This window comes from Mytilus trossulus, unplaced genomic scaffold, assembly GCF_036588685.1.
Source record: "Mytilus trossulus isolate FHL-02 unplaced genomic scaffold, PNRI_Mtr1.1.1.hap1 h1tg000373l__unscaffolded, whole genome shotgun sequence".
In the NCBI taxonomy this organism is placed as follows: domain Eukaryota; kingdom Metazoa; phylum Mollusca; class Bivalvia; order Mytilida; family Mytilidae; genus Mytilus; species Mytilus trossulus.
In genome coordinates, this window is record NW_026963340.1 from 2325597 (window position 1) to 2338710 (window position 13114).

Here is a 13114-nt window from a genome sequence, read left to right on the forward strand (position 1 = left end):
GTTTGATAAAACAATAGAATGGTTTTAAGATAGGAAGTTTTTTATTAGTCTAGTTTCTAGTGTGTTTAACAAATAGATTTATAACATTTACCATTTAGATTTTTTTCAATGATATTTCCGATTATCCATGGCAATGCAGATTTAGAAATGAAAATAAGATTGCTCTTTGTTTTTTTCAGGAACTCAAAAGGATCACTGTAAACTTGCATGCCATCCAGTCACAAAATACTAGAAACCTTTGCAAAGGGTCTCACAACCATAATTTTGCAAAAAAAAAACTTGATACCATTGGCAACAAGAATGCAATATCATTAGATTACCATGCCTGCTCACACAGCACAATAGCATGTTCTGATAATTGGGAATTCTGGGTAAAAATCTAATCAGAACAAGGAATTATTTGAATTCTGGAAAATTGATAAAAAATTTATGATAAAAACTAACCCAACTAAATAGGGTTAGCCATGCGCTCATGGCTAATGTTAATTTTACTTTCACTATCATTTCAGTATGAACTAACTTACTCCCCTTAGCCATGTGTGCATGGCTAACCCTATTTAGTTGGGTTAATTTTCATCATAAATTTCTAATCAATTTTCAAGAATTCAAAATTATTCCAGATTCAAATAATTCCTTGTTTCAGGCATATATCTTAAGTTCACATCATATTGAACAAGCAGACAAAGCTTCAAGTGTTCATACCTAACCAAATATAGCTTTTACTATAATCAATTAATTTCGCAAAAATACCTCAATTAATCATATCAGCTGCATCGTATAGAAGTCCACCTTATAGAATGGTGTATACATGTACATGTGTAAGACTTTTGACAGATTTTGGAACATTCAAATACCAAATAAAAGATGAATTTTGGTCTGCTGAAAGTAATCCTATAACTTCTCAATTTTCAAACAGTTACAAACTTTGCGTAGCGTAATTTTTCAACCCGAAATAGGTTAACCCTTTCCTCCATAGATTTTTTTTCCTCACACACTTGATTCACATAGGATTTTTTCAATAAAAAAAAGTCATCAGGTTTTAAAGTATTAATGCATTGTGAAAACGAATATTTCATCAATGAAATTCAAGTCAGATATTCTTATGAATGGCCTTTTCATATTGGATACAAATTTTTTTAAATCCGATGCAGATATTTTGTAGTCAAAGCGCTTCAAAAGGCTTCATCATGGAAGAAAGGGGGTGGCGTCAAAAAGCGTCATTATGGAGGAAAAGGTTAACAGATGTCATGATCATTTGCATAAGGTCCATTTATTGCTATCCCAAGCCGCTCATATGTGATTTAAAATACATCAGACCAAAAGTGTTGATAGTTGTTTCCTTGGGCCTTAGGGTAATGTGAGTTTAAGTAAAGACTTGGGCATTCTTAATATATATTTGTGAGATGAGCTTCAAATAAATCTGACCATGACTTTTCAACTTCATATATGAAAATTATTCTGTAAAAAAAACACTTCAAACTTACAAAATATAAATGGAAAACTAAAAGCAAATAATATAATGTATATATTAATACTAATGTATATGTATGTATAAATTGCCTAACAATGTAATTTTAACACACTATTTAGTATGTAAATATAGAATGTTAAAATTGTTTACAAGGCGATAAAAAAAATAGTTGGCTCTAATATATGTATATATATACAGAAAACTCTACTCACCTGCAAAGCAGTAGTTGTTGCCGTTAAATTGAGAGTGCTTGGCCGATGACCTGGTTTGGCCTGTGTTAATTAAAGGACAGAAACGTTACACCAAATTAGTATAAAGCCATGCTCAAAAATTATCCAGCAATATCATATTTACTTAGTCCTCTTAGTGCTTACTTGCACATGAGGCCATCACCAAATATTATATATAGTGAGCTCAGAATATAATAAAAACTTATGTCTTTGGGAGAAAAAAAATGTTTTGAAATCATTTATACTAGTGAATATGTTTGTAATGGTACTTCTCTTTAAATAATCTTTTTCCATTTTTAAAAAATAATTAAAGCATCTGCATAGTTTGTTTCTTGCACACATTAAATAGTCTGAAAAATCTAAGATAACTTTAGTCATGTTTTATTTTGGCCCTGTACAAATAAAATTGTCTCTTCTCTTTTATTGTGGTAACAATTATTTTGAAAATTTATCAAAAACTTCACGAATCAAATTTATATATAAATACATATCAAATGGTTATTATCTGAATATATGTGCATTTATATATCCTTGTATAATAAATTTGAATAAGCAAGCAAGTTATATATTTTGTTTTTATGAAATATGACGTCTTACTTCTATCCAATATATATATCATTATCTTTTTCTGAATAATACATGTGGTAAAAAAGTTTTTGGGAAACATAAATTAAAACACATATTTAGAAACAACCAATTGAAATGTACTAAATGTTAGGCTTAATTGTCAAAAATTAATTAATAATACAATGACCTTTTGTCAAGAATTTAAAATTATGGAGTACAGTATTTATTTCTGACAGGATTTTTTCTTTTGTTTTTATGAATTTTCAAATCTCCTTGTCATATGTTTTTTTTCCTTATTTCATTTTATTACACATCATTGATAAGACTAGTCGTGTAGGGCTAAGTTCATAATATAATTCCAACCAATTTCTAAAACTGTAACCATGTCAACTTTTGACAATAAAATAATATTTTAGAACATGATATTGCTGGACCTATTAAATAACATATGGTTTAACTGAAAATCTTATCCTATGCAAGCTAACTATACTGAATAGGAAGGAATAATAAATAAATGATAAATTCAAAGGGAGATAATCCTATGATAACTGTAAAGGGAGATACTCCTATAATAACTGTCAAGAGAGACAATTCATATAAACAGTGAATACTTGTATAAATTCAAATATAAATTATTCTAAAATGTGGTCAGTCATTGAGTACTAGTAAAATGGTTAACGAAAGTTATTATTATGAAATTTTTATTTCATATAAATACTAAAATGTTTTCCAACATAAGTGAAGAAAACTTATAATTTGAAAGGTTTCAAATAAGATGCCTTACGATCTGTAATTTAGAGTTTTTATATTTTTTCTTACATTTCATCGTTAGCCTTACAATTGTTGAAGTCATCTGATCAACATAACAAGTATTCACAGTTATATATACATAAAAGTTATATCAACTAATGGTGACAACTGTAGCTAATTTAATAATTTAATCTAAACATTTCAAAGCTCTTGTTCTCTTGCACAAGACTAAGATATTCAATCTAACCAAGTTCACACAATCAAACTCTGTAAACCCCAAAAATGTGCTTGCAAAAACCCAAACATTTTTTTTCAAATTTGTTTTCACAAAATCCTGGATGTGTTTTGAAAAACAGGTAGGTTGGCTGTACCAGCATTCTTAAAGCATATAACTATGTGTATGAAAAAACAGTGTAAATATATTAAAAACATGTTTCCTTTTCCATTTCCATTAATTAATGCCATCTTTTTTTAATGCAGATCTCATCATTATCATCTATTTTCAAATTAAGGAAAATTATATTATAAATTTTTATTCGTTAATTCACAAAAATATTTTTTTCTAAACCATATTCCTGATATCCTTTTAAGACTGAACTACTGTAATCATGTATCTTTTACAGCAATCACTTTGCACAGTTTACCTTTTCTTACCATTTTGTTAGTGAAAGACTGACTATAACCGCTTCATCTGAACAGTGGTAAATAGTTGTCTTATTTGCCATCATACCACAACCTGTTTTGTCAGATGTTTTTTGTTTGTATTAATGTAGTATGATTCAGAAAGTGTTTTCTATGGAATTTTTTCAGGTAAAAACTTTTTTTTTATATAAATTAAAAAAACTACAAAAATAGACAGTTAAGTAAGAAGACAATTAATGAAGCGGGAAAGCTTGCATGCAAAACAACGACTAGCTACATTAAAATAGAAAAGGGGCAAAGTTCAATTAGATGTTAGAAAGTGCCTTTTAGATTTGTTTCAACATGGATTATTTTTCCTGCTCCGACAGAAATACCTGTATGTTCACACTAACTTTTCTCAACATTATATTTGTATTGAAAATTTGGTCACTGTTCCATATATATCCTATTCCTTCAACAATCATTTTTATCTCTAATGAAGAAATTTGGAATTGGAATCGACCCTACTAAACAAAGCACGGATGAAATTTTGTACACAAAAATGATTACCCAAATTATGATTCTTGAGAGAAAAAGGCAACATTTCTTTTTTTTATTTCCTTAAAATAATACTTTTTTATGCTAATCCTAGTAGAAAGATGAAGTTTTTTTTTGGTGGTCAGTTTCAGACAAGTTGTTTTGTCAGAGGTCTATTGAAAGTCTTTGATTTTGTTCTTACAATGAAATTTGAAATATAACTGTGATAATAATATTATATGTAACATTGAATTTCAGCACATAAGAATTGAACTATACCACTAAGCTATCTGACAATCATGCAGGCCTACATATATGTATAACCAAATACATGCAATATTAATTCATAAAATGTAGAATGCACAAAATGCATTTAAAAGAAGTAATATAAGATTTAAATTCATTAAAAAAATAAAGCAAGTTTTGCTTTTTATACCTTTACAAATGTTTGTGTTTATTTTCATGCTAGATTTCATTTGCAATCATTCAAAAATATCATATCTTCTTTGCAAACTTAAATTTGACATACAAAGTCATCAAACAAAGTATTTATTTTGCAGGCACACTGAGTAATCTGATTTCTAATCTCATGCAAATAAACAAAGCACAACTACAAACAAAAACAACGAACAAAATGCACAAATATGCAACATCGTCAATTCTAACAAAACCAACTCCACATTTCTACGGACGTATTTAAAAGTCAAAACCCAGACACCTTTCTCTACGGAGGACTTACTTCAAAACCAGATATATTCATCATCGTCAAACATCTGATATAGAATGTATGATTTAGCTCAATGCTAGAAACTTTCAAGGCATGCCAAATCAGTTTTACATATTGAGAAAATTGCAATGAAAATTGTAAACCTCAAACTTATTTCTTGAAATGTGATGTATTGAAAGAAAATATGGATTGTGACACTTGACTTTTCTATTTTTCTTTTTATAATTCAACTTTGTCCAAATATCATAGTTCTGCCTACAAATCAGAAAAAATAATAAAAATTTCAATAAAAAAAAATCAAATGTGGGAAAGTCGTTTAAAAACATTCCCATTAAAAAAATAATCTGTTCAACTGTAACTGGGTTTTTAACAAACTTATCATCAAAACAAATACTTCATTGGAAAAAAAGTCAACACAACAATTTCATGAATGAATGATATCTACAATTTTTGTGCAATTTTAGAGAGCATAAAACCATTTCAAATCTTTCAGTTATCACTAGCTCCAAAACCAAATCATGCCAATTTTAAGGGAAGTAGCTTCAAAATTTACCGCTATTGGTGTACTCGTAAGTTCTCTTTTTCGTTGATGATGTAGAGGAAGCTGTAGAAATAAAATATTTTTATACAACTACATGTATAAGCAGGAGATTTTATTTTCTCCGGACCTGCAACATTTTGTCCTCTGTTTAAATTCGGCACTGTTGTGATATGATGAAAAATATCATACTTTGCCAGTAATATCCCGCCATCAGGTAGGATATTACATATACTGTGGATTCATTTTTATAAGTGGAACACCAATTTTCATTGAGTAATTGGAATATGTGAACCAAAAATTAAAAAGTTTAACAAAGCACAAATTTTCTATAGCCTATATGTATTAATAGGCTTAAATGCTGACTAGGATAACATGAAGGAATCATATACTGTGGTTTCATTAATATTCGTTGGATACCAATTTTTGTGGATTTTGTGGGATCAGGGGAATCACGAATTTAAATGTTCAACAAAATACAAATTTTCCAAAGGAATGCATGCAAACTTTTCCAAAACAACGAATTTAAATATCCTGGAATATGTGAGTTTTTGCAATCCACGAAAATTGGTACCCACGAAAATAAATGGATCCACAGTAAAACAGAAATTGGTGTCCTCAATAATAGATGAATCCACAGTTGACAAACTTTTTGGCTAGCTTTGACAGTCTTAATGAAAATAATCTACAACGTATTAGCTCATCTAGCCACAGTCTGTAATACTTCTGATAATATCTGTCTCTACCATCATGGCCACCTTTTGTCTCCATAGTGGGTCTCATTGGAGGTATCCGATCCCGGATCACACTTACTGTTTTGTCAGATTCCTGTATCCCGCTTACACTATGTACGTAAGCAATTCTCATATTTTTTGTCATTTCCCGGGTCCCGCTAGACCTCATTTCCAGTTTTCATGACACAATAATTTGACTTTCACGCGTCACACGTTTTTTTACAAAAAATCGGCAATCCTGCATCATGCTTAGACCCCAATGAGACCCACTTCATGGATGCATCTGACTTATCATTAGCTTAGTACTGCACAAAAGACTATTTGAAGGCTTCAGGAAAGCCTTATGGTCAAAGACCTTTAGACATGATCGATGAAGCATAACTTAATGTTAAATAGAACCTAACATTACATGTTTTCAAACTGTTTCAAATTTGTAGTTTTGAATCATTGAGCATGAGAATGACAATAAGTTGTTAAAAACTGTGAAAAATCTTACTTAGTGTACTTAGTGTTTATCTATTCACAGGTACAAAACAAATTTGAGAAATCTCATTTATTTATAATCAAAGGTAAAATGTTATGAATATATACTGTTTTCACTTTAAAAAGTTGACAACATCCTTTAAGTCAAGATATACATGCACCTCAACAACTAAATTTTGTCACAGCCAAAGATAATGTTCCCTCTTCTAAAGTTTACAAATAGGTATTACAGTTTTACACCAATTCTAAAGGGCCAAAATCCCTTATGTAATGCTCCAGTGTGGACAACTTATTCTGTGCTAATATCCCTTTGAGAAGATGTCACCCATCATTACAGTTCTGAGGAAGGGTAGTTATTATTTTTAGCAGGAACCTCAGTTGCTGAGTGGTCTTAGTAATTCCTCTTAAGCCATCATTAGGCTGTTAACGCTGAGGTAATGAGTTTAAACATCACTCAAGCCAGGTTTGTTTGACTACAATCTTTAATACTTTACTTCGATCAACAGTTTTCCTACCAAATGTTGGTTGAGAGAGTAGCTATGGAGTTAGGTTTGAAGTAGCATATATATGTCACACATAACATATTAGAAGGAGAACATGCTAAAGGAATTCTATAAAATTGACAAATAATTGTTTATAATGGAGGAAATCATCATAATATATTGATTAGCAATTCTGTTGTACATGCCTTATAGTGATATGCTGAGAAGGGAGATAATTATACAAAATTTTATTATCTCCCCCTGCAATTTTTTTTTTTTATTTAATTTGATCATCTTCTTTGATCATACAATCAGATGTCAAACATTTTAAATATTGTGATAGATACATTAAACCCTTTAAACTGATTTTTCACAATGTATACAGGTATGGCCACCAACAGTAACATGCAAGAATTGACACATTTCCATTATTTTTTTTTAAATTGAACTATTGAAAATGTAGATGCAAATTGTGTACAGAAGTTTTTCAATATTGATTATTTCTGTATATCAGTCAAAACATATATATAATGCACATAGTTTAAACTTTCAGCCATAAAAAAAAATGAAAAAAAAAAATTGCTATATTTTTTCTTATTTCAAGAATAGAAAGTAGATATAATTTCAGTGGCCACACATTATCATTGTACACATATATAAAATACACATCAATAATAGGTTTACATGCAGTTTACTTCAGATTTTTGTAGAGAAAAGCAGTGTGAACAGCTCCAGGAAGTTGGATGATAAATATATGTTATTAGAACCAGAGACTTCTGTCAACCATGCCATAATTTCTATAATGCCCTAAAAAGGCAAAACTTTCATTTTTAGGTCACATGTCTTCTTAAACCAATATTCAATTTTGCAGTTTTACTTTAATTCAGTTAGAACTGAAAATGAAAATATGACAAAAGTCTCTGTTTCAAGTGACAATGAAAATGACAAAATTCAATGAAATATCACTCTTCTTGCAATTCATAAATTTAGAATGAGATATTCATTGATTCAGAATCTTATGCATTCTGGGCAACTAAGATTTTCAAATGTACACCAAAATAGTGTGATAGACTTATAAAAACTTAAATATTGAGGAGATTTGACAAGTTTCTAAAAATTGTTTTTTCCTCTAATCGGGTATGAGCAGTAGAATTACATAAAATATTACAGATTTAAAAGAAAATTGTAGCTTATGAAATAATTTTGTTACATGAATGGCTAAACCTGATTCAAGAAAGTATTATGAATTGCAAGAAGAACAATATCTGTCAACATGTGAAGGTTAATTTTTTATGATAAATAAAGTAACGTAACACATACTGATGCATGTATTGCACTGGATACAAGTACAACAGTTAACATTAAGAAAAACAAAGCACAAAGCCAACCAGAAGCAAACATTCATTGATCAGCACACAGCTGATGGGAAGCAAACATTCACAGCTCAGCACACAGTTAGAGCCAATATTACAAAGATTAGCATAATAAGCCAATCAATAGGAAAATGGTCTTAGGATTTTAAACAGCACATATTACAGACAAGACAGGTGTCATCCAATAGGATCATTGGTGGGGAGGCTCATTGAGGGACACCAAATTGTTTAAATCTTTCAATTTCAAGACAACAATGAGTCATGCTATTACTATACATATAATCAGTGTTCACAGCAGGTACATAGTTGGAGGTTTTTAGAATGTAAGAAATAGTTTAAATCATAGTTGTTGGTGGTTTTTTTTTTTAAATAAAAGAGGTTTTTATTTAAAACTCAGTCATTTGATGTCCAAAGAAACTCATTATATGTATCATGTAGGTTCACAATAAAATTTACCCATGTTACACTTAACTTTAAACGGTTATTTTTTGGCTGTCTATGGACAAACCTGCAAATGTTTTTTGTGTGTTTCATATCTTCCAAGTTTTGATCCTCTTTAAATGTAATACTTTCATAGGTTTTTTTTTGTGTGGTTTAAAAAGAATCAGGGAATACATGAAAATGCTCCCTGAACAGTATGTGTTATCAAATGATTACAGGCAAATTGTTTCACTTAGATTTTCCTTGACTTCTGTTCAGAGATGTATACATGTACTAGAATTATTTCTGATCTATATCAGTTTATAAAATCACGGAAGGCGGCATTAAAAACAAATCAATCAATCTAAAATTTTGAGAATCCTAAATCTAAAGAAAAATTTGATATCTTTTAGTTCAATGCATCCGAGGAAACAAAACAAAACATGTAACAAAAAACAAACATTAGTAAATAAAATAACTATGATTGATGAGACGAATATGTATGATGTGCAATGTTTTGATGATGTTTATGTGATGGTATAAAATAAATATCATGTGAAATGGTGAAATTAGTAAAACCCCTGGAGCTGATAAATTTCAATTTGTTTCTCTTTTTTTAAGTTGACAATATTATAAATGATTGTGATATTATATATTTCCTATAATCTCATCCCCAAATATTAAAGACATCATAAAAGTTTTTTTTTTTTTTTTTTTTTTAAATTGACATTATTATTTTACAAACATATTTAAACTAGATCAGTTATCTAAAATCAGGTAAAAGGAAGACATTGGTATTTTTTAATCTTTTTTTTATGTGAGCACTTTTACGAAAGAACACTTTAAAATTTGAAACTTTAAAAAAAAATATCCATGAAGAGTTTTTCCAATGTCTTGACAAGATGGAGTTATAAACTTTTGTCTTAAATAAATGTTTTTCCTAGAGTAAATTATTTAAGTTTTTATTGCTTTATTATTAAACCTTCAGTATTTTCCTTTTGACAGAGCTTAATATTTAGGCTTCTCTTGAAAATTCAGTCAGTAAATAAAAAGGGTGAAAGTGTAAAAACAAAAGAATTAAAGAGGTGTTTGATTAACTCTGATGTAGTCATGGTAGTGATTGTGATTTGTTACCTTATAAGATAGTGAAATTTTCAAGATTGCAATCTAAATTCTCTTTTTAATTCTCAGAGTTAGTTAATGATCGTGTTTTATTAAGATATCAAATAGAAAAGCTCAATAGTGAAATGAAAAGCTAATAGTGAAATTATGATTGAATATACGAAACTAATAATAAACAAAATTTTTAGTTTCCCCAGTGGACATTTAAATAAGATTCTTCTGTTTTAAAAAGTTATTCTTAAATAGGTTACCAAGTAAACAAAGGATCCCCTCATTAAAAATAATATAATATCACCAATTATGCAAATTTGTCACACTCTGAAGCCAAATCTAAAGCTTATAATATTGAGTTTGTAAACTGCATGTACCTGATTGCCGAGTGAGGTGACTCCAAGCCTTACCCGGCTACGGGACACACTTGATGCTGACGAGCTTATGGAACTGACAGATTCCTGACTCCCGCTCCTTTCTTTGGAAAGACGAAGACTTGTGTTCATCAACGACCGGGACTGTGATGTAGGTGTTGTGGCTGGTTTTCCCGGCCCAGCTGTTCCTGATGTCAGGCGAGTGACTTTATGAATTGGTGCAAATAAACCAAACATTGGCTTACATTCAAAATATCTGAAATAGAAATAAGAAAATCTTTTTCATGATAAATGTTCTTACAGCAATTTATTACATTTTTTTTGGTTGAAATTGACTTAACACTTAAATCTTTTCATTTTTCTATTCTTTTGCTATTTAAAAATGTAAGACATTAGACATGATATTGAAAATTATGGTCATGAGTTACAAACTAATATCAACATATATAATAAAGGCAGGCCATAGACAAAATGTCTTAACTATCTTTATAATACAATGTATATCTACTTTTAAACTATGTCAGCCAGAGTTGACAAAATATGCATTTGGAACATCATAAATACTTACGCTGAAATAAATTGTTAAAAGCATTTGGCTAAGGGTTTGAACAGATTAGCTCCTACAAAACAACTCTGCTGAAAATGATATTTTTCTTAAATCTTAATCTACCATTTCAGGTGAGAATGAAAGAAATTTAAACTACATTTATTCTGTTTCAAGCAAACAAGATTTTAAATATAACGCAGCCCATTATAGCCATACCTTTTACCAGCAACGGCACCATCATTTTTACCCTGTTTCTCGTCAAGTTCGACTCCAGCCCATTCTCCTTTAGCAAAGTCTGTTTCTCCCATGTACTGCAGTGTACCCATCTTACTGCCACTCACAAACACACGATCTCCAACCTTTAAAGCGGGTCTACTTCCAGGTCTGGTTCCCGGGGCAGGAGATGCTCTGCTTAAACTAGTATTAGAACCAAACACTCCTCTTGAAGGTGTAACGCTTGGCGTTGTAGGTCTTCTTGCAGGTCCATTTGGTTTGATAGGAGTTTCTGACAATGTATCGTCCATTTTTCCGGACATTGGTAAAAGTCCTGGGGTTCTAGATAATTTAGAAATTCTAGCAAACACACCCCTGTCTGATTCACACTGAAAGTATCTGATACCTTTAACTGATCCATCATTTTTGCCTTCTTGTTTGTCCAGGGCAACACCTGCCCATTCTCCTGCGGCGAATTGAGTTTCGCCTAGAAAAGCAATCACACCTGGTTTGCTCCCACCTACCCATACTCTGTCCCCTATCTTAAAATCATCTGATGGAGGGGGTGGTACCTCATATTCAGGGCCTGTAACATATCATGTATAGTCAGTTAGATTTGAATATAATTATTATACAGTAAAATCTGCTTGAAGATAAACATGTATTAGAGTCTAGAATGTAGAACTGTTGAGTGTGGATTGAAAGAGACTGAAAAATAAGGGACTCAGAAATAATTTTTTCTCAAATCTCAAAAGTATTAAAGAATTGATTATAAATTTCTTTTTTTAATAATAATTCTTTTTTAAGTTCCTTACCTCAAGTCTGACAACCAAAGGATCTGAATGAATAATATGATTTAAAGTGCATTTGTACATGTTATCATTAATGCCTGTTCTACAATAAAAACAGTCATTAGACACAGGGAAGGAACTTTTCAAATCTATCTATTGATTGGTGCTTAAGTATAGTAAAAACATAAGAGAAATTCTATTTCCTCTATAGATGGTTTCCCCATTTTCCAGGTACCATGTATGTTGTAATGGAACAGCCATAACTACAAAGCTGTTTATCATCTTTGTAGAGTTTAAATTTCACGATTTCTATGGTTGAGCATGTTTTCATGAAATACGCTTAAAAAATAAACAGTTTTTTAATGGTCGTGTCTGATTAACCACACAACACCAAATATAACAATATTAATTGAAATACAAGTTAGTTTCTGACATACCAACTGATTGATTTTTTTACTGATATTGTGTTTAGAATCACCTACCAGTTGACCCATACAGCCAAAACAATTAGGCTAAAATATTACAGGTTCCATATTTCTTTTTTTGGGGTCTGAAAATTCCATCCAATTGATAAGTTAAAAAAAATATTTTGCAATGCAGATGCTAGATTGACCACTAGTGAACTACCAGCATCAATAAGAATAGTAGATATGCGAATTGAAGAAGCATAAAACAATGAAAGACAAGAGGCATGCGAGAATAGCAACATAGAAGGCATACAACATTCAAATGCACATGGATTAAATTTGTCAGTCATATAAAATAATCAATTTTATATTTTAAGAAAAAGTTTTGGTGATGCCTAATTTATTATAAATGTATCACCAAACTTGTGCTTTAATCTTTAGAAGGAATGTAATTTCATTATGTTCACTGATTGAGATCAATTGTTTACTGCATAATTACATAAAAAAATTCAAAAGTTATTATTTTCATAACACATTCAGTTAAGTTAAGTTTTAGTTACTCTTTTGACATCTCAGCATGTTAATAATATGCAATTGTTATTATTCAACTAAAGAACATTTTCTACAGGCTGCTATGCAGACTAAGAAAGAAAAAAAACAATGTAAAAAATTACAATTTTGTTTATCAATTCTGAAAATTAGCATCCATGAAAATGGTTGAATCGAGAGTTTTGTG

The 13114-nt window shown here is 30.2% G+C and overlaps 1 protein-coding gene across 11 annotated transcripts in view; it reads right to left on the bottom strand.

Annotated features, from left to right (window-relative positions):
• Positions 1-13114, bottom strand: part of LOC134701964 (CAP-Gly domain-containing linker protein 1-like) — an 87314-nt gene that overhangs the window by 57455 nt on the left and 16745 nt on the right. For 6 of the 11 annotated variants that reach the window (XM_063563082.1, XM_063563078.1, XM_063563075.1 and 3 more), the window contains 4 exons: positions 11184-11766; positions 10424-10676; positions 5457-5507; positions 1684-1743 (listed from right to left, as the gene is read on the bottom strand). In XM_063563082.1, the coding sequence (XP_063419152.1) occupies positions 1684-1743; positions 5457-5507; positions 10424-10676; positions 11184-11766 (947 nt within the window). The remainder of the gene's footprint in view (positions 1-1683; positions 1744-5456; positions 5508-10423; positions 10677-11183; positions 11767-13114) is intronic. The other 5 variants (XM_063563079.1, XM_063563081.1, XM_063563080.1 and 2 more) reach the window with 5 other exon arrangements.